Source organism: Marmota flaviventris, chromosome 9, assembly GCF_047511675.1.
Source record: "Marmota flaviventris isolate mMarFla1 chromosome 9, mMarFla1.hap1, whole genome shotgun sequence".
NCBI lineage: Eukaryota > Metazoa > Chordata > Mammalia > Rodentia > Sciuridae > Marmota > Marmota flaviventris.
The window spans coordinates 19,483,346-19,505,189 of record NC_092506.1 but is presented as its reverse complement, the minus strand read 5'-3'; the positions used below and the strand labels follow the sequence as shown (position 1 = coordinate 19,505,189).

Here is a 21,844-nt window from a genome sequence, read left to right as displayed (position 1 = left end):
ATGGGCCAGAGTGCAGACTCCAGCAGAACTCCAAACCCAGCCTAGCAATCTTTTATTTCTTTATTTTTTATTGTTTAGTTATAGGTGGACACAATATCTTTATTTTATTTTTATGTGGTAAGGAGGATTGAGCCCAGCACCTAATGCATGCTGAGCCACAACCCCAGCCCTCAGCCCAGCAATCTTTTAAAGGAGCTGGGGCAGCCTAAGGCACCCTGGCAGGTAAGGTGGAGTAGAAGGTATTCTTGCACACTGTGAGATACTCACCCACAGAGGGCTTCTTGAAAGAGCTGGGGATACTATAGGGTAGAAGTGAGATCCTGCATCCTAAATTAATTCAACAAATATTCACTGAACTCTCCCTCTGCTAGGTACAGAACAGGCCTCATTCCAGGCACATGAGACACATGTGAACAAAATAAAGATCTCCACTGCCTACTAGGGAGAAAGACAAGAAACAACTGACACAATAAAGATTTTAAAATGATAAATGACAGGAGGTGATAAATGCTATATATATATAAAAAGGTAGAGCACGGAAGTGGGAATAGGGGTAGCAAGTTGCAGGATGAGAGTAAGGAATGTGGGCCACGTTGAGAATGGTAACATTAAGTGAAGACCTGAAAGAGGTGAAGGGATTAGTCATGTGGATATCCGGGGAATTAGGCATAATAAATTATTAGTTCAGGGGCTGGGGTTGTGGCTCAGTGGTAGAGCACTCGCCTAGCATGCTTGAGGCACTGAGTTTAATCCTCAGAACCACATAAATGTAAAATAAAGATATTCAGTCCATTTAAAACTAAAAAATAAATATTAAAAAAATTAATTATTAGTTCAGTCTCTGAAGCTGGAGAGGGCCTGGCAAGCCTGAGGAAGAGTGAGAAAGCCAGTGTGGCAGTAGCAGAGTGTAAAAGGGAGGGTGGAAACCATGGCGGCATGGCTCAGTGGTACAGTGCTTGCCAAGCATGTGCAAGACGCTGGGTTTAATCCTCAGCACAACCAAAAAGAAAAAGAAATACGTGTGTGAGAGTGTGTGTGTGTGTGTGTATGTGTGTGTGTGTGGTTGGTTAGTTAGAAGCACTATCTTTCATGGAGGTTAGACTGAGTGTCCACGTTTGCTGGGAATCCAGCTCCTCCAGAGCTATGGTTGTCCCATCTGCTTCAGTGAGAAAGAGGACACCAGAAATAACCACACACTGGCGGGAGGACCCAGATCCTGAGGACAAAAACCTCTATGAGAAGAATCCAGACTCCCATAGTTTTATGACAAAGGTCCTGCTGTGAGTCTCTGGAACACTCAGGTGATCTTCTCTGGCTTCTCTATCATCCTGGTCTTTGTCAGTTCCTTTGTGACTTATCTGCCTGACTATGGGTTGCAAGAGTGGGCCTGCTGGGAAACTGAGAGGCTTGTGAAACACCAAGAGGCCAACAGCCTCCCAATCTTGGAAGAGGAAGAATATTGTTGCTTTGGCCCCAATGATATTCAGCTACTGGAGGATGGGACTGACTAGCCCCCAGAGGGGTGGCTCTGGAAGCACCACCTTCCCTATTCACTACTGCCATTCTGCCCTCTCCTAAGAGCATCAAATTAAAGTGACTGCAAACTTGGGTGGGGGGAATCATGAGCAAATTCTAATGTTTGTAATTTCAATCTAGAATCCCAGTACAGTCACGATTCACACACCTCTCCCTCAACCACACTACTGCCTTGGTCTAAGCCACCATCACCTTTCACCTATATTGTTGCAAGAGAGCGTCACAGTCCATTTTTCACAGAGCAGTCAGTGTTCCTGTTGAAACTAAAACCTAAGTCAGATCATGACACTCCTCTACTCAAAACCTTCTGAAGACTTCCTATATCCCATGGAGTCAAGAGCAAAGGCTTTACGATTGCTCCAACGCCCTCCATAAACTGTGTGCTCAACTCCCTGTTTATTTCTAGGGCCCAGAACAGAGGCTGGCATGGACATGTGCTCAGTTTGTAACTGCCAAAGAAATAAAGTGTATTTAAGTGTGCCATGAACTGAGGATATGATTTCCTCTGTTATTATTGAAGCTCAAAATCAACTAAATATATATATAAAACTTATTTTTCTTTGAAATTTATTACCTGGACTCAATATCAGACAAAGAGATGTCACTCCAACTTCCTTCTAAATTCACTTCTTCTCCACATTCATTGAATTTCTTGTGGATTTCCTGTTGTAAGAGTTCCTTGAGTTCTGCTAGACACTGAGTAAACTGTGACAGTGAAAAAAGAACTATTTTTGATCATCTATGTATTTATTCATCAAATACTTCCTGAGTATATGCTGAAAGGGGGAAAAGATGAGTTAAATTGCAACCTCTACTACTAAAGACAGGTTAACAGATAAATTCCATAAGCTATAGAAATAGAAGTATTTTTAGGGCAGAAAATACAAGCACTCCTTTAGCCTCTTTTCTCTGGCTATGGCCAACTTCTTAAATAATGCAATGGTCTGACTTATTTCATTTTTTCTGAGCAGCAAAGAAGAAAAAGTTTGAATGGAGTTGTTTAGATTTTGGCATATGGTAAGGATGACTTGGCTGGGGGCATAGCCAAGTACACTTGCCTAACTTGTGGAGGCTCTAGAATCAATCTCCAGCATAGCAAGCAAACAAACAAAAAAACCAATCAAAAAGAAAAGTTAAAGCCAGGCACAGTGGTGCATGCCTGTAATCCCAGCAACTCAGGAGACTGAGGCAGGAGGATGGGAAGTTTGAGGCCAGCCTCAGCAATTTAGCAAGACTATATCTCAAAATAAAAACAAAATGGGCTGATTTAGCTCAGTGCTAGAGCACCCCTGGGTTCAATTCTCAGCACCAAAAAAAAAAAAAAAAAAGGAGAGAGATTAAAATAGGCCATGCTGTGGACAAATTTTACTTTTCTTTTACAGTGCTGGGGGTTAAACCCAAAGCCTTGTGCATGAGAAGCAAGTAGCACTCCATCACAGAGCTGCACCCTTAACCCCCAGATTTTCCTTTTATTTTTTATTAAACAATTGTATCCAGAATGGTGCACACCAAGCCAACATTTCAGAAGGGGTATGAGAGATGAGTTAGGGAGATAGAAATAACCCACTGGCGAAACATGGCCAAAGAAAGTCTTTGTGTTTTAGAAGGGGGCTGCTTGAGAACACCCACAGTTGAGGGGAGAGGAAGAAGAGGATAAAGTCCACCCACGCACAAAAGACGGATTACTTTGGGAGAAGAGCAAGGACACTGATTTTCTGAAATACCTGTACCAAGTTGCTCTTTTTCTAAAATAGGAGAAAGGAAAGTAAGAACTGGTGCTGCCATGGGCAAGGCCAGAAGTGAGGGAAAGGGGTGCCAAAGGACAGTCTCCAACTCTAGAGGATGATGAGGTCTTACCATTTGTTGACAACACTGCAGGCTGGGGCTTTTAAATTTTCCTTAAATATAAAAGCTTCAAAAAATATTAAGATGAAAATAAAGAACACATGTAATCCCACTGTACTGACTTTGAAACTGATCACAGTAAAAGCACCATGTTTCTTGAAAAAAACATTTTTACCTTTGTTTTATCAGGATCACAAAAATCCAGAAGGGTGTCACAGACATGATAACCCAGGGACTTCAGGTCCTCAATAGTAAAGTGAATGTTTCTTTTACTGCCTGGAGAAAAATCCACAAACATTTCTTATTATATCTTAAGGATTGAATGGAAATCTAATTTATGAATAACTTTAAAAAATACCACCTCTGATTCTAGATCAATATGCTTCTAAACAATACAATACTTTCAAATATTGTATTGCGCATTCACATGCAGAGTACTCAAACTCAGTAGAGGGCCAGACAAGGAAATCCTCTAAATCACTATCTCCCCAGCAATCCCAGGCCTTTCATCTCCCCAGGTGCTGTGTGTGGCTTCCCCCTGTGGGTGACTCATGATCTACAAAGGAGAGCTCACCTAGGGTAGACCCACTGAAGGTAGACTCCATGGTATAGCTGTTTAGGATTCCCATTCGCCACATCACTACTCTTCCTGTTCCTTCTTTGCACTTTTGGACCTTAAAATTACAACTATGAAAAGAAAACTAAAGAGAAATCCAAATTCTCTGTTAATAATAAACTGACAAATATTCATTAACATCAAAAATTCATTTTTTAAACAAGAATGGCTTCCTTGGTTGTCTATATACATTATTTCCTAAAGTATGTTCAATAAAACATTAATTCTGGGAGATGTCAATAGTCTTAAGGGGGTGGGGGAGGAGGAGTTCTGTGGTCATGTCAGTCAGGGAGGTGAGGGTGAACAAAACTGAACAGAATTCCTCTGCAGGACCACTCAGAGCACTGCACATGGACTGTGATCCTCCAAAGGCTAGAGAGCGCATTTTTTTTGTTTTCAGTCTTAATTGCCCATTCCTCCCTTTCTTCTTCCCCTCCACCAATGTGCATTTTGCTGGACTAGGGTTCCTAGGACAACTGGGAATACTGGCTTACTTCACCAACCACAGGATTAAAGGTGATAGATAACTTTGCCCACAAGAGTTTCAACTAATGCCCAGGTGGAATAATCAAGAGCAAATTTCAAAAACTGAGCTTGGGCTGGGGGTGTAGCTTAGTGGTACAGCATAAGCTTAGCATGAATGAGGCCCCGAGTTGTTGCCAGCACCAAAAGCTAAAAAAAATCATTTTTATTAAGATATAACTCACACATCATAAAATTCATTCATTTAATGTGCACAGTTCAATGTTTTATGGAGTTGTGTAACCATTACCATAATTGAAGTTTATAACATTTTCATTACCTCAAAGGTAAACTCAAGGGCTGAGGATGTAGCTCAGTAGTAGAGCGAAGCCCTGAGTTCAATCCCCAGCATTGCATGCACACACACACATGCACAAAAGAAAATCACTACTCAATGGCGGTCATGCCCCATTCCACCCTCCTCCAGCAGCCCTGCTGAACCACTTTCTGTCTCTAAATTTGCCTCTTCTGAACACTGCATAGAATGGAATCATATGTTAAGTGGCTTCTTGTGTCTGGCTTCTTTCACTTAGCTTAATGTGTTCAAGGTTCTTCCTTACCCTAGAGTATCAGCACCTTAATCTTTTTATTGCTAAATAACATTCCCCTGTGTGGATATATCACATTTTTTCCTCCATTGACTGATGGACACAGAGCAATTCCTAAATCTATTTTGCTGGGATTTACCAAACGCTACTTCTAGGAAGCAATAAGCGCCCTTGTACCTAAGTCTAATGGACAGAAAATTACCTCATGTGCTTACCTTATCTGGTGCATTTTTGCTTAACATTAAAGGAAAGACTCGCTCATGAAGCCAGTACTTCCGGTCGTTGTTATTGCAGCCATACAGGAAGATATTATTCTTACGGCTGTGACCATGAAAATCACAATATAAAAGAACCTCTCTTTCTTCAAGAAGTCTGGTGAGAGGGCAAACAAAGGACTCAGGGGACCTCCAAATGCATGCAAACAATCCAGGATCATCTGGATTCTTTTAGGAGTATGGCTGTTGATACCTTCCCTCCTCAGAAAATGTCAGTTGCTAGTGGCCTCCAATGGACACTATCCCCATCCATTGCTGAAAACATGCTCTCAGGCCAGGTGTGGTAGCACATGCCTGTAATCCCAGCAACTCAGGAGGCTGAGGCAGGAGGATTCCAAGTTCAAGGCCAGCCTCAGCAACTTAGTGAGGCTCTAAACAACTCAGCTAGGCGCTGAGATGGTGGCTCAGCGGTAGAGCGCTCGCCTAGCACAGGCGGGACCCGGTTCGATCCTCAGCACCACATAAAAATAAAGGCATTGTGTTGTGTCCATCTACACCTAAAAAATAAATATTAAAAAAAAAAAACTCAGCGAGACTCTGTCTCAAAATAACTAACTAAATAAATAAAATAAAAAGGGTTGGGGATGTATCTCATTGGTAAAGCAACTCTGGGTTCAATTCCTCTTATGGAAAAAGAATAAAATAAAAATAATATATGCCCTTGCTAGAAGGACTCATAATGGAAAAGTAGTGGGTAGACCTGGATAAGTGGACAATAAGTGGAGAAAACCTATTAAAAGAAGCCCACTGTGAAGAACGTGAGGAAGGGAGAGAGACTGCAGTTGTAGGGAATCACAGATTGCCTTTGCTTTCGACTTTCTAGGGCCCGTTTCCTACAAGCCCTTCTTTGTCTCTGGATCACTCAGGACACTTATTCCAACTTCCCAAACATGCTCACTTTCTCCATGATGATGATGATTGGATGAAGAGGGTCATAACAATAATCGTACACATTTACAAGGTGCTTGTACTATGCTAAATAAATCACATGGATCATCTCATTTAATCCTAACAGTAACCACTCAATGCAGGTATTACTATGACCATTCTACAGATGAGAAAGCTAAAGCTCACTGAGGTTAAATCACCTGGCTAAGATCATAGATCCCATCAATAGTGAAACAATGTCTCAAACGCAGGCCAAGCTGACTCCCACACACATGCCCCTAGTTACTCTACCAGCCCAACACTACTCACACCTGTTCACACAGGTATGGTTAGAAGGTGTGCATTTACTTTTTTTTTTTGTACTAGGATTGACCACTGAGCTACATTCCTAGTCCTTTTTATTTTTATTTTGAGACAGCATCTCACTAAGTTGCTAAGGGCCTCACTAAGTTGCTGAGGCTGGCCTTGAACTTGTGATTCTTCTGCCTTGGACTCCCTAGTCACTGGGATTGTAGGAGTGTGCCACTGCACTCAGCTTCATTTGCACATTCTTATCCACTGCATTTTCACTCCTTTAAGGTGGGCACTATTACATTTTAACCTTTGACTGCTTTTACACAGGCCTGAAAAGTGCTGACTGATTTTTTATTCTTCATGAGAGGTAACATAAAATGGTAATAAGGGACTCGGACTGTGGAACCAGAGAGACTGTGTTCAAATATACACCCTGTCACTCACTAGCTGTATGATTTTGTTCAGGTCATTTAACATTTCTGGTCCTCAGTTTCCTCATTATATACAAGACAGGATATTAATCCTAAAGGATCTCATTAATGTGGAGATTAAACGGATCATATAAGTAAAGCACTAACATACTGTCACTTCATACATAAGCACTAATTATTAGCCGCTATTGTTACTATAAGTTTCTTTTTAATATTTTATTTTTGTTGTAGTTGGGCACAATACCTATTTTTTATTAATTTATTTTTATGTGGTGCTAAGGATCGAACCCAGGGCCTCACATGTGCTAGGTGAGCACTCTACTGCTGAGCCGCAACCGCAGCCCCTAATATACAAGTTTCATCATGAAGACCCACAACTTCCCTGACCTCTGATCTTTTCCACTCAGTTGTTTGACTTCTAAATGAAAAGACTCTAGCCAAAGTGTTGCATATTTAGTTTACATCCAAAGATCTGACAAAGCCATGTGACGTCAAAGGGACTGGTAAAAACCATCCAAAGCCATATCTAATGACAGAACAACAAAAGAGAGGAGTTGGGGTTGTGGCTCACTGGTAGAGTGCTCACCTAGCATGCATGAGGCACTGGGTTCAATCCTCAGAACCACATAAATGTAAAATAAAGATATTGTATCCACCTAAAACTAAAAAATAAATTTTTAAAAATATTTTTTAGTTGTAGTAGGACACAATACCTTTATTTCACTTATTTATTTTTCTAATTTATTTTTTAGTTGTAGTTTGACAGAATACCTTTATTTTATTTATTTATTTTTATATGGTGTTGAGGATTGAACCCAGGGCCTCACACATGCTAAGCGAGTGCTCTACCACTGAGCCACAACCCTAGACCCTAAATATTTTTTTTTTTAAAAAGAGACCTCATTCCCCATAAGACAGAGTATATGACAAAAGGCTCAGCACTCACAGAAAGACCAACGGATAAAAGGTCTCACCTTTTGATCATGTTCCTCGTGTGCCAGATGCAAGGAAAAGACTCCTTCAGGATGGTTTTATAATGCCTGTTCAAGTCCCTTCCAGCCAATGAACACCTATAATTCCCCACAATCACGCCATCTGGATTTAACATGGGAACTACCTTGAAGACAAAAATATCTCTAAGGAGCTGGGCATCTGGGGAGTTGCTAAGGATGAAATCCAAAAAGCCTTTCATAATCCAGGAGGCATTACTTTCCCCAGGGTGCACTCTGGCACTCAAGACCACAGCTTTCTTTGCAGCAGCTTCATGAGGGGTCGGGGATGGGTTGGTGATGGTGAGCAAGTAGACAGTATTTCCTGCTAAGCTCCTGCATAAAGTTCGGAGCTTGCAGAACTGAGACTGGATGGGGTTCTTTGCCACTGACAAGAGGTAGCACTGCAAATCAGTGTATGTATATGGGTAAAAGTGTGCAAAGAAGCAAGTGTCCTGGTCATGTGGAAACTGAATGGTCCACGTAAGACAGTAGAAAGACTGCTGCCCATTGTCTGTGTTATTCTTGTAGTACTTGATTTCATTTCCTTCTCTCCTCCAACCAATGTTGTAGATGTTGGCATCCAATTGGGAGTACATGAGTGGTTTCATGCCTACAGTATACAGGCTCTTAGGCTTCAGCAAGTTGACAATGGTGAAGCGATAGGTGACATCTTTTCTGGTGTTTTGAACTCGAAAATAAAACCACTGAGTGTGTTTATTGGTGTAGAGGTCAGTTCGCAAGGTGAGTTCATACTCGTAGGTGTCTCTGTAATGGAGAGAACAGAAGATTATCTCTATAATCTCACACTCCCTTCAAAAATAAATTTGAGAAAACATCGTATTACAACAGAAAAACCTTCTATATCATGTTTATTTTCTAATTTGCCTAACCCCAACCCACATAATTAGACAAGCAGAAACTTGGGGAAGGAAAGTTTGGTGTGAAGAAGGAAGAATTTCAAACTCACTGTTACTCAGGATTTTTTAAAATTCTTTTGGCTTTTTTCTTCTTTTTTTTTTTTTAGAGAGAGAAAGAATTTCAATATTTATTTTATTTATTTTTTAGTTTTCGGTGGACACAACATCCCTGTCTGCATGTGGTGATGAGGATCAAACCCGGGCCGCAGGCATGCCAGGCAAGCGTGCTACCGCTTGAGCCACATCCCCAGCCCCTCTTTTGGCTTGAGCCACATCCCCAGCCCCTCTTTTGGCTTCTTGATAGCTTTCTAGAGTGTCTACTAGCAGTTTCTAACTACTGCAGTACATTTCTCTGAAACATACTGAAAGGTAGGGGAGTCAGAGCCCGCTTTTGGTTACTAGCTGTTTATCCTAGAGCTCACACTTTGGAGAAGACCTATAAGCCTCGGTGTTATTTTTATCACTAGCCATCAATTATTTCAAGATGAGGGGGCACCTGTGGAATGCATTCACCTTGTATAAAAGATGCAAGACTAACTTGAAAAAGAGGAAATAAAAATGGCAAATAAAATTAAAAAATAAAAAGATATTCACACACATTGATAATAAAAGAAATGCAAATCAAAATAAGATGTGGTTTGGAGGTTAGTTCAGTGGTACGGTGTATTTTTAACACATGGGAGGCCCTTAATGCCTAGTACAAATTTTTTTTTATATAACTTTATTTTATTTATTTATTTATTTTTATGTGGTGTTGAGGTTCGAACCCAGGGCCTTGTACATGCAAGGCGAGCGCTCTACCACTGAGTCATAACCCCAGCCCCCCAAAATTTGTTCAAAGTTAAAAAAAAGATGCAATTTCCCCCTTTATCTGCTCATCATCCCAGCTTTGGAAAAGAAGCACTCTTATATATTGAAGATGAGAAACAGAATCATATTGGAGGGCAATTTGGCAAAAACTAGTGTTCAAACCCTTTGACCTCACAATTTTATTTCTAGAATTCATCACCTAAACCACCATAATTAAAAAGATAATGCGTAAATGTGTTAATTCTGCTAAGTGATTAAGCAAAACTATAAACATAATTCATACCAGTTTAGAGCAAAGTATGGAATATCCATACAATAGGATAATGTTCACTAGTTATATATTGGGATGAGTTCTCACTAGTTGTCCAGGCTAGTTCTGAACTCTTGGGCTCAAGTGATCTTCCTGCTTCAGCCCCCTGAGTAGCTGGGAATATAGGTGCATGTCACAGCTCCCAGCTGGCACTATTAAAAATAAGGAGGCAGGACTGCAGTTGTAGCTCAGTGATAGAGCACTTGCCTAGTACGTGAGGCCTTGGGTTCCATCCTTAGCACTTAAAAAAAAAAAAAAAAAATAGAACAAAAACAAAACCAAGGAGGCATATCTGTGATACTCCCCTAGAAAAATACCTAAAATTTATCAAATGGGAAAAAAAGCAATTTGTAAAACATTACACCATTATCCAATTTTTATTTTTAAAAATATACACTTTGTGTATATTATACACACACAAATATTAAGGTATATACACAAAACTAGTTACTGTATCCGGGAGGTCTGATTATAGGACTTTTGGTGGGGGGTACTGGGAATTTTGCCCAAGGGTGCTTTATTATTGAGCTACATCTCCAGTCCTTTTATTTTTTGAGACAGGGTCTTGCTAAATTGTTGAGGTTGGCTTTGAACTTGTAATCCTCCTTTCTCAGCTTCCTAAGTAGCTGGGATTACAAGTGTACACTACCATACCAGATTTAGAAGAAACAATTTAGATAAATGCTTTATTTTGGGGGGAAAACAGGAGTCATAATTATTATATTCTCTACAGGGAGCCACCCATGAATTACTTCACTGGGTATTGAGGCAGGGGGATTTAGGTTTGGCAGTGCAAACTAGTTTGTGGCTCCTCCCATTTAATGGATTGCCCAATGCATGTGACCTCTATTTCTGCTCTACTAGGAAGACCTCTCTCATAACTCTGGCATTGGGAGTAACCCGTTGGAAACTGGACAGCCCACCTCCTATCTTATTTGGCAATAAACATTCCATGGAAAACCTCTGATGTTCCCCCATATAAATAAAGCAAGCACAGGCTCCATTGCTCTTTTCAATGTGGAAAAGATCAGTTAGTCTGACCCACGCCTGCTTTTTTAAATTATTTTCGTGTTCTGTACTTTTTTTGCTGTTTTGTCTTTCTTAGCTTTTATTTCAAAGCTAGCCCATTCCACCAAGAGGAACCTCCATTCCATCGCCTGTGCAGGTCCCAGCGAGAATTCTCCACCCTTGTAACCATTTCTCATCACCCCTTTTAGCAAACATTCCTCACTCCAGAAATCATTCCTGAAGATACCTCTAAGGCTCTCAATCATCATTCTATTGGGAAATTCCTGGTTACTCACACTTGGACAGCTTTTTGCAGATTCCCACTCTCAAATCTTGACTCAAAGAGTAGAGTATCATCTTCTGGTCCTTCCAATGTGACAGCAAGTTCCTTGATAATTCCTTGTTTGCCTCCCACTCTTGAACTGGTGAAATAGGAACCTTCAGTGGGCACTGTAGATAAAGAGACATCTTTAAGTCAGGTTCCACTCAGAATCCATTCATTCAGCACATATTTACTGAACCCCTCTACCTGGTCAGCACTACCCTAGGTTAACAGCAATAATATTTAAATTTTCAACTGGGGACTCATCCTGGATAGAAACCATTGACTCAAAGAGACAATTAAACTTCAGATGGTGCTACAAATGGAGTCCCCAGTGGACATCCCTCTAGACTAGGATAGACCCCTTGATCAGCCTGCTGCTTCCCACTTGTCCTAAACCTTCCTCAGAAGAATATTCCAGTTATTTCAATGATACCTCTTGTCAGCCTTAAATGGCTAGGGTGGTTTTTGCCCCAACTCCCAACAGTAGCTGGGTATCCTCTGAGATGGGGGATTGAGAGAGATATAGAAGGACTTAGGCAGCCAGGGCAAGATGGCAAGTGAGGAGGATGGGGGCATGGCCAGAACAAAGGAGCATGAAGAGGGTCTTCTGATGAGATCAACTTTCTGCTTAATGAAAATACTCATGGACATAAGCTGGGGCCCAATCAGACAGACATTTCCATATTTATGCTCTGAAGTGGGACGTGGACACAAGAGGGGACCCAATCAGACAGATACTTCTGTACCTATGCTCCTAAGTGGGAATCCAAAAGAAAAACTAAAACAGACACATGGACAGAGGGGGCACCAATCAATAATAGTGAGGAGACCATGGAAAGGAGAGGAGATAAGGAAAGGAAGAAATTCCAGAGACCATAAATAGAACAGGCCAAAACTCCCCTGCAGATTCCCAGTTCTGGGGCCCTTTCTCTTTGGAGAATTGAGTCTCTGTGGCTTGCTTGCTTAAAAAAAAAAAAAGGTACAATTAATGTCAAGCATGGTGTCATACTCTTGTAATTCCAGGTACTACTCAGGAGATTGAGTAGGAAGATTGTAAGCTGGAAGTCAGCCTGGGCAATTTAGCAAGGCTCTGTCTCAAAATAAAAAATTAAAAGGGTTGGGGAATATAGCTAAGTGGTAGACTGTCACTGAGTTCAATTCCTGGTGCCCTAAAAGAAACAAAAGAAGTTGATTTGCAACTATTTTTGTCCTATCATTTTTTTTTAAGTTGTAGGTGGGCACAATTCCTTTATTTCATTTATTTATGGTGCTGAAGATCAAACCCAGGGCCTCACACATGCTAGGTGAGTGCTCTACTACTGAGCCACAACCTAGTCCATCCTGCCTATCATTTTTTTTAAATTTATTTTTTAGATGTAGATGGACACAATACAATGCCTTTATTTTTATGTGGTGCTGAGGATGGAACCCAGGTCCCGCCGGTGGGAGGCGAGTGCTCTACTGCTGAGCCACAATCCTAGCCCCTGCCTTTCATTTTTAATGATATCTTTTTTTGTTTGTTAGAACAACTCAGCAAAATAAAATTCTGGTTTATTGTTGGACAACATTGTTTCACAGGCCAAAAATAAGTAAATAAATAAACAGCAACTTCATAGACAAAAAAAAGAAAAAAAGAAAAGAAACCTTTTTATCTTTGGCTTTTTTAACCATCTCATACAAACCAACTACTTATAGTACAGCTAAAGTAAATACACAAAGTTATTGGAATGCTCGGAATAAGAATTTTTTGTTGTTGTTTTTGCAAGGTTTTTTTTTTTCTCCTTTGAGATTATAATGAACATGGTCACACCACAGGTAAAGTCAGAAGTAGGACAGAGAACGCTCCAAAGGCTGGTTTGGTCATCCGAGATCATTAAAAATGGCTGACCCCTAACAATATGTACAAAAATATAAAATGTAAATTAAAAATACAAATTTTCCTTTTTAAAAGTACTTTTAAGAAAAAAAGTAAGGCCTTGGAAGTTTTGGTTCTTTTTTTCCTCCCCTGTTGCAAACTCACGTTGTGGTTTTGGTTGGGTGGTGAAGAGCGCGTGTCACTGTGGGTGTCACTGCCCGCGGTGGGCGGGCCCGTGGGCCTCTCCAAGGTGACCACGTTTAGATTCTGAGATGGGAAGTGGAGGGTGAATAGGTCACGGTGGCCTCTTATTTTTAGTTTGACTTTTCTTTTTGGTGTCTAGTCATCCTCCTCGGTCTTCTGCTTCTTGGTATCAACATCATCATCCTCTCATCTTCAGCTGCCCTTTTGCCCGTAGCTGCCTCAGCCTCCTCATCTTCATCTCCATCCTCTTCCTCACCATCACCTTCCTCCTCTTCCTCCCCACCGTCTTCCTCTTCCTCATCTACCTCATTGTCAGCCTCCTGCTCCTCCTTTTCCTCATTAGCATCCCCATTAGCAGGGGCGTCTCTTCCATTCTCTGCCTCCTCCACAACTTCCTTCTCCTTTAAGTCCTTGGTGTCCACAGCCGCGTCTGACATGGTGGGGCATGCTGGTGATCCGATGCAGAGGGTTAAAAAGGAAACTAGTTCAGGGACTCTGGCGATAAAGCTGCGGAGTCCGCAGCCCGGGAAGGTGGTTGTGGCGAGTGGGGCGCTGGACCCAGGAACAATGCAAGATGGCTTTTCAGAGCAGCCAGTGGGGGCTTAATAATATCTTTTTTTTAATATTTATTTTTTAGTTGTAGTTGGATACAATACCTTTATTTTATTTATTTATTTTTATGTGATACTGAAGATTGAACCCAGGGCCTCACACATGTTAGGTGAGCACTCTACCTTTGAGCCACGACCCCAGCCCTAGTAATATCTTTTAAATAGTGAAAAGTTGGGGCTGGGGTCTTGGTTCAGTGGTAGAATGCTCATCTAGCATGCATGAGGCACTGGGTTCAATCCTCAGCACCACATAAAAATAAATAAAGATATTGTGTCCATCTAAAACTAAAAAACAAATATTAAAAAATAAATAAATAGTAAAAAGTTCTTAATTTAGATAAAGTTCAATTTATCAATTTTCCTTTTATGAATCATGCCCCTTTTTTTCAGTGTTTGGGATCAAACCCTGGGCCTTGCCCTGCTAGTCAATACTCTTACCACTCTGAGCTACATCCCCAACCCTCTGAATGTCTTTGGTGTTACATTTAGAATGTGTTGCCAAATCCAAGGTGAAGTTTACATCTGCTTTTTGCAGTACTGGGAATTGAACCCAAGGGCTTCCTGCGTGCTAGTCAACTGCTCTACTACCAAGCTACATTCTCAGCCTTACACTGTTTTCTTAAAATATTTATAATTTTAGCACTTCCTCTTAAGTCATAAGATTCATTTTAATTTTTTTACATGTATGAAGGAGAGATCCAACTTCATCCTTTTGCATGTGCATATCCAATTGTTTCAGAATCAACAATTAAAGAGATTATTCTTTCCCTTATTGAAAAGCAACTGACCATTTATGTATAGATTTATTTCTGGGCTCTCAATTCAAGTTCATTGATCTATATGCTAATCCTGTGCCTTTACTATACAGTTTTGTAGCATATTACAAAATTAGGAAGTGTGAGTCCTCCAACTTTTCATTTCTTTTTTAATACAGACTCCTGCAATTCCATATGAATTTGAGGGTCACCTTTTCCATTTTTGCATAAGAGGCCATTGGAAATTTTTCTTTAAAGTTATTGAAATTCTGATAAGGATTTTTATGTGTAGATGTTTGAGTAATACTGCCATTTTAACAAATTTAAATCTTCCAATCTGTGAACATGGAATGCCTTTCCATTTTTTAGGTTTTTTTTTTTTTCCCGCTGATCTAATTGTTTCTAGAACTTCCAATACAATTTTGAATAGAAGTAGTAAACTGGGCATATTTTCATCTTTTTCCTGATCCTAGAGGGAACGCTTCTAGTCTTTCACCATTGAGAATGATGTTACTCCTTGCTATGTGTAGTCACTAAATCTTTTTTTTTTTAATTTTTTTTTAGTTATACATAGGCACAATATCCTTATTTTATTCATTTTTTATGTGGTGTTGAGGATCCGAACCCAGGGTCTCACACGTGAGAGGCGAGTGCTCTACCACTGAGCCACAACCGCAGCTCGTCACTAAATCTTTGATTCATTCAATCAGTGGTCAGCCATGATCTGACAGAGATATCCTTAAATACCTAGAGTTAAAAAACAAAACACAGAAAAACTAGGTGTGTGGTGGGACATGCCTGTAATCCCAGCAGTTCAGGAGGCTGAAACAGTAGGATCTTAAGTTTGAGGTCAGCCTCAGAAACTTAACAAGACCCTGTCTCAAAAAAAAAAAAAGAAGGGTATGGGAGGTGGGGTAGAGTGCCCCTGGATTCAATCCATAGTACTGTAAACAAACAAACAAGTTTTAAAAAAATTAAAATCATAAATCTTTCCTAGTCTTTCCAGATTGGCTCTGAGGCAGTACACTCCTCAATACTAACCCAGCCTGTAACCTCAGGCTTTACCTCCTTCCCACACAAAGCCCAAAGCCCAACCAGAGGTGCAAGTCCAAGGATCTTCTCAGGTCTTTTCCGAATGGGTTGAGCCTATGCACATCACATTCTTTGACTTATGTGGTAACACTTCCAGAACTTCATCTCTCCCCAAAATCTTCCTCCTCATCTCTTCCTCCCCAGGCTTTTGGGCCTGTTTGTTGCTTGCCCCATCTGCCATCCCTTGCCTCAAGAGGCAATAGGCAGTTGTATGTCTTTAAATGTTTTGTCAGATGCCACTTGGTAAAACTGTTTCAACCAAAGGAGAGAAATAAAAGCCAGTCTTTGCTCTGGGTCCTCACAGAGTTTAAGACAGACAAAAGAAATCACAACCACAGAGTTTTGAGGATGAGGCCCATGTTGCTCTCCCCAGTACCACCATGAGCATGCCAAACCACGAACGAGGACTTCTGTCCTCATGGTCTCCACCAACCGGGGATGGGGACAGTAGATGGGTAAACAAACTGGCGTGCTTTACCACTGAGATACATCCCTAGAGTCTCACTAAGTTGCGGAGGCTGGCTTCGAACTTGTGATCTTCTGGCCTCAGTCTCCCAAGTTGCTGGGATCACATGTTTACAACAGTGCACCTGAATCTTGTGATTCCTTTATCACATAGATTATTTAGAAATATGTATTTCCAGCTGGGCGCTGTGGCACATGCCTGTTAATCCCAGTGGCTCGGGAGGCTGAGACAGGAGGATAGTGAGTTCAAAGCCAGCTTCAGCAAAAGCAAGGTGCTAAGCAACTCAGTGAGACACTGTCTCTAAATAAAATACAAAATGAGACAGGGGATGTGGCTCAGTGGTTAAGTGCCCCTAAATTCAATCCCCAGCATGCCCCCCCCAAAAAACGTAGTTCAATTTCCAAATATTTGTGGGTTTCCCAGATTTTATTATGTTGTTGATTTCTAACTTAATTTTGTTGTAGTCAGAAAATATAGGATATTGTATTATTTTACTCTTTTAAAATGTATTAAGACCTGCTTTGTAGCTTAGATTATGTCTATCCTGGGAAATCTAACAGGTGTTCTTGAAAAGAAAAGGTATTTTTTTGTTGTTGGTTATAATCTTCTGCTTTCCTTTTCCATCTTCTCCTTTTTTTCTTTTTTTTTTTCCTTTCAGTGCTGGGGATTGAATCCAGGATCACCATACCACTGAGTTACATCCCAGCCATTCTTTATTTTTTGGTACTGGGGATTAAACCCAGGGATGCTTAACCACTGAGCCACATCCCCAGCCCTTTTATATTTTTTTATTTAAAGACAGGGTCTCACTAAGTTGCTTAGGCCTTAAATTGCTGAGGCTGGCTTTTAACTGGTGATCCTCCTGCCTCTGCCTCCAGAGCTGCTGGAATTACAAGCGTGAGCCACTGTGGCCAGTTCTCAGCTTTTTCTTTTTTATTTTAAGACAGGGTCTTCCTGAGTTGCCTTAGGACCTTGCTAAGTTGCAGAGGCTGGCTTTGAACTCGCTATCTTCTTGCCTCAGACTCCCCAGCTGCTGGGATTACAGACCTGCATCATTGCGCCCAGCAGATATTCTTCATATTTTTATGAAGGACATGGATTCTGTCCTTAGAAGCCTACAACTTATGTAGGCAACCACATCTTAAGTGACAGTCACATACACAAAGCAACAAAATACTCACTAAAGTATACTCAGGAAGTAGAGAAAAGAAGGGCAAGCTCCCCATAATGTAATTCAGTGTCTGATTTCCAGGGGGAATAAGAGAGAAACTATAAAATGGACTTCAAGCTACTAAGAAAAATGTACAATGTGCCATCATTTCAAAAAAACTATTGAAATTTTAAAACTGAGTCATGACTATTGGGGCTCCCACTTACATTGGTCTGGTAAAGACAGTTTATCCATTAGTAAACTAGGATTTTAAAATCACTTCAATTATGGGAAATAAGTTTATTATAACTTTGTCATGATTAATCATTCACTTTTCAATACCTGGATTTAAATGGTAGACAACTGTGCCTTTTTCCTCTCCTACAATTTCTGGTACCTTTTCATTTCCTGTAGGTTGATAGAAATATTCTGGCTGAGGTGGAACCCACTCTGAAAGAAGGCATTTTAAAAAGCACAAAATAAGAAATATACAAGGTATTATCAGAACTAATAAAAAATATCAATTATTCAAATGACTAGTTTGATCAAATCAAACCAAATTCTTATCCCAAATTTCCAGCTTATCTGTAAATTAATTATGTCTTGCTTCTTTCCATAAAAATATATGAGGAAACTTTTCACAAAAAAGCATATACAATGAAATAATAAATTTTAAATAGAATACTTAAGCCTGAAAGGTCAATACAGTTGCTACAACAACTCTTCAAAATAGCTCTGTACTTCCTTGAAATCAGGAAAATGGGGCCAGCTATATCCTTTTTATTACTATAAAGGAACAACTCTATTATTTGTTTCAGAAGAAACAAAGCATTTACATTAGCACTGAATTAGAAAGATTTCTCACATGGGATGAAAGCTAGAAACATTAAAAAAAAAAGAAAAGAAAAGAAAAAGAACTCAGTAAAAGATGATGCTAATTTCTTTCTTCTTTTTTTTTTCTTTTGTGTGTGTGTGTGTGTGTGTGTGTGTATGTGTGTTAGGTACATTCAGGATTGGACTAAGGGGTGTTTTATCACTGAGCTTCATCCCCAAGCCTTTTGAAAAATTTAAATTTTGAGAAGGGGTCTTGCTAAATTGCCCACACTGGCCTTGAACTTGCAATTCTCTTGTTCAGTCTCTAGTCACTGGGATTGCAGGCATATACCACTGCACCCAGCAGATGATAATTTCTTTGAGGCTTTGGCAATTCAGTTTAACTATAAGGTACTTGGTAATAAATTTCCTTTGGAAAAAAATTGAGGTGGGTGGATACTGGGGATTGAACCTAAGAGCACTTTACCACTGAGCCATATCCCTAGTCCTTTTTATTTTGAGATGGAGTCTTGCCTCAGTAGGATCACTGATGCTGGCCTTAAACTTGTGATCCTCCTGCCTTGGCCTCCTGCGTTGCTGGGATTGTAGTCATGTGCCACCAAACCTGGCTGCTAGGATTTTTTTTTTTTAAGAATTGCTTCACCTGTAATCCCAGCATCTTAGGAGGCTGAGACAAGAGGATTACAAGTTCAAAGCCAGCCTCAGCATCTTAGTGAGGCTCTAAGCAACTCAGAGAGACCCTGTCTCTACATAAAAATATAAAAAGGTCTGGGGTTGTTGCTAAATGGTTAAGCGCACCTGGGTTCAATCCTTGGTACCAAAATAAATAAATAAATAAATAAATATGAATTGTTAGCACTGCAATAATGTGATTATTAAATTCTAGTTTCCCAGTTTTTTTTTTTTTTTTCTGTACTTCTTACAGTCAAGTTCCAAATTCCCATATGAAGGCTGGGGATGTGGCTTAGTCGTAGAACACGTGCTTACCATTCATTAAGTTCTGGGTTCAATATCCAGCACTGGGGGAAAAAAAATCTTAGGAATTCTATCTTTGTTTAGTACCCACTCATTTTTGCTTTTTATATATGGAATAGCAAAATCCTATTGTCTGGTCAGATCAAATTGAACTTGTATATAAAAACTACAGAGTACATGATGATTTTAGCTCTCTTAGTTGTTGTACCAAATCAAAATGCCCTCTTCCATTCCCAAACACCCCAAGAGCAGTGCTATCCCTAGTTGAGAATACTGAGTGGGTCCCTGCAAGTATTTTCAGCTTCTCATCTCTTGTCTCTCATGCTCAGTGCCCCACGGTTCCTAAAACATGCCATGTTCTTTGTGTTTCTTCCACATGTACTACTTTTATCTAACTCTCTCCAGTTAAAAGGGTCACTTCTAAATCATCTTTCAGATTTCAGCTTTCATGTGCACTCCTTTTGGAAACCTGAAGTGATCTCCAGGCTGGTAGGTGTCCCTAGAGGGACATAACTCCATACAATTACCTAGTAAATGCTCAATGTCCCCACTAGTCTATAAGCTCTCGGTACCTCCACTTGCTCATCATTGTAGTTCTAGCACCAAGCACTTAGGTTAGCATATGGTGAATGCTAACATGCATTAATCGAATGAATATTATAAGGAGACAGTGAGAAAATATGAAACAACCAATTATTTATCCAGAAGTTTAAAGCACAGATTTATTGTTTGGTAGATTAAATATTCTAGTAGTTAGAAGTCTCCTTTTTCACGCAAGCCACTTCTGTAAATGCTTCATAAAATAGAGGCAAAAGATTGTGGGTTGAGGGTAGAGTTCAGTAGTAGAACATTTAACTAGCATGCATGAGACCCTGAGTTCAATCCCCAGTATCACACACACAAGAAAAGACTGTGCTTGGTATGGGGTTGTAGCTCAGTGGTAGAGCGCTTGCCTAGCATGTGGCATGCATTAGGTTCGATTCTCAGCACCATGCACAAATAAAAGTCCATTGATGGGGTTGGGCTTGTGGCTCAGTGGTAGAGTGCTCGCCTAGCATGTACGAGGCCCTGAGTTCGATCCTCAGCACTACATTAAAAATAAACAAATAAAACAAAGGTATAAAAAAAAAAGTCCATTGACAACTAAAAAAATATAAAAAAAGAAAAGATTGTGCTTACATCATCTTTATGGTTACTAATATCATAAAAAGACCCTATCATTCCCCCCAAAACTCAAATAAACTCAAAATATATTTAAAAACAGTAAAAACTATTCTGGAGTATATATCTTTCATCAATTATATCTATTCCACTCTAGTTTACAATTTGATGTAACTTTTTTTTTCTTAAATCTTCATTTATTTTTATGTGGTACTGAGGATCAAACCCAGAGGGGCAAGCACTCTACCAAACGAGCTACATCTCCAGCCCTTGATGTAAGTTTTTAATGGTGAAATATATCAGTTTCCCAGAGCTTAACCATTTCAGGGTAAGTTATAGATGTTGACTCTGTCCTGTCTCATACTTCAGCGTATAGGACTTTAAATTCTAAGGCCTTGAAATAAAGTCAGGCAAAACAGCAAGACCACCACACATAAATCATATTACCAATATGATGAATGCTTTCTTTGATGACCTCACATTCTATTGGCCATCTTGGAGCCTGAAGTGTCCCTTTGCTAGAGAAAAAGGCAAAGAGTTCTCGAGGTTCTCGAAGACGTGGGTTTACTTGGTCCAACTCATCAAAAAGAAGCTGTCTGCTCCTAAGAAGTGGTGAACTCAACATAAGTGAATCTGTCAAAGGGAAGAGGAAATGCATGAACAACTTTCTTTTTCTCTTTGGAAACCTTATTGCTCATCTATACCAGCTAAGTAATTCTAAGCACTATATTAAAATATTAGCATATATGTCTAGTGCTAATGATAATATTTATCCTTTAAGAAGGAGACTTAATCCAGGATGATAGATTTGAAATTATAAAATGTTATATTAAAATTCTGCATAATCCTTTAAATGTTTTAATATAAAGCTTCAGAGTAAGTTAGAAAAAATTTTAATTATTAAGTCCAAGACATTTCAACAGTAGGTTACACAAATAAAAGGATATTTAATATGTCATATTATTTTATTTTGTTTGGAATGACAGAATTTTCAATTCACCGACTAGCATAAAACTTTATTAATTACAGTGAAACAACCTATAAATTAAGTTTCAGGCCCATGATGTATTCATCTGAAAGTTCAAAGTGGCTTAGAAAATAAAGAGGATGGAAAGGAGCAGAAGAGAGAAGAGCTTGTAGGGAGAGGTGGTGAGAAAAATGAGAGTAAAAAAGCTTTCAGGAAGGCCGGGGAGGAAAAGAGACAAAGAAAGAAAAGAAGAGGAAAGCAGAAACTGCAGTCTGAAGGCCTCTCAGTTCACAGCAGATGTGAATTCCAGGCCTGGCTTAGGCAGGGAGAGCAGGAGGTGAAGACACATTCCCACCAGAGAGTCTGAAATTCCTGGTCTGGAAGGACATGAAACACCTCTGCTTATAGCCTCTATCTGAATATGCAAGCTGAAGATAAACAGGCCATAGAAAGAGAA

General features: G+C 39.9%; 1 protein-coding gene across 6 annotated transcripts in view; it reads right to left on the bottom strand.

The window, feature by feature from the left end:
- The window catches only part of Agbl2 (AGBL carboxypeptidase 2), a 54,253-nt gene that overhangs the window by 28,396 nt on the left and 4,013 nt on the right, over positions 1-21,844 (bottom strand). For 5 of the 6 annotated variants that reach the window (XM_071616167.1, XM_071616170.1, XM_071616172.1 and 2 more), the window contains 8 exons: positions 20,868-21,053; positions 17,793-17,900; positions 11,289-11,442; positions 7,930-8,712; positions 5,283-5,439; positions 3,956-4,082; positions 3,557-3,657; positions 2,111-2,241 (listed from right to left, as the gene is read on the bottom strand). In XM_071616167.1, the coding sequence (XP_071472268.1) occupies positions 2,111-2,241; positions 3,557-3,657; positions 3,956-4,082; positions 5,283-5,439; positions 7,930-8,712; positions 11,289-11,442; positions 17,793-17,900; positions 20,868-21,053 (1,747 nt within the window). The remainder of the gene's footprint in view (positions 1-2,110; positions 2,242-3,556; positions 3,658-3,955; positions 4,083-5,282; positions 5,440-7,929; positions 8,713-11,288; positions 11,443-17,792; positions 17,901-20,867; positions 21,054-21,844) is intronic. The other variant, XM_071616168.1, reaches the window with a different exon arrangement.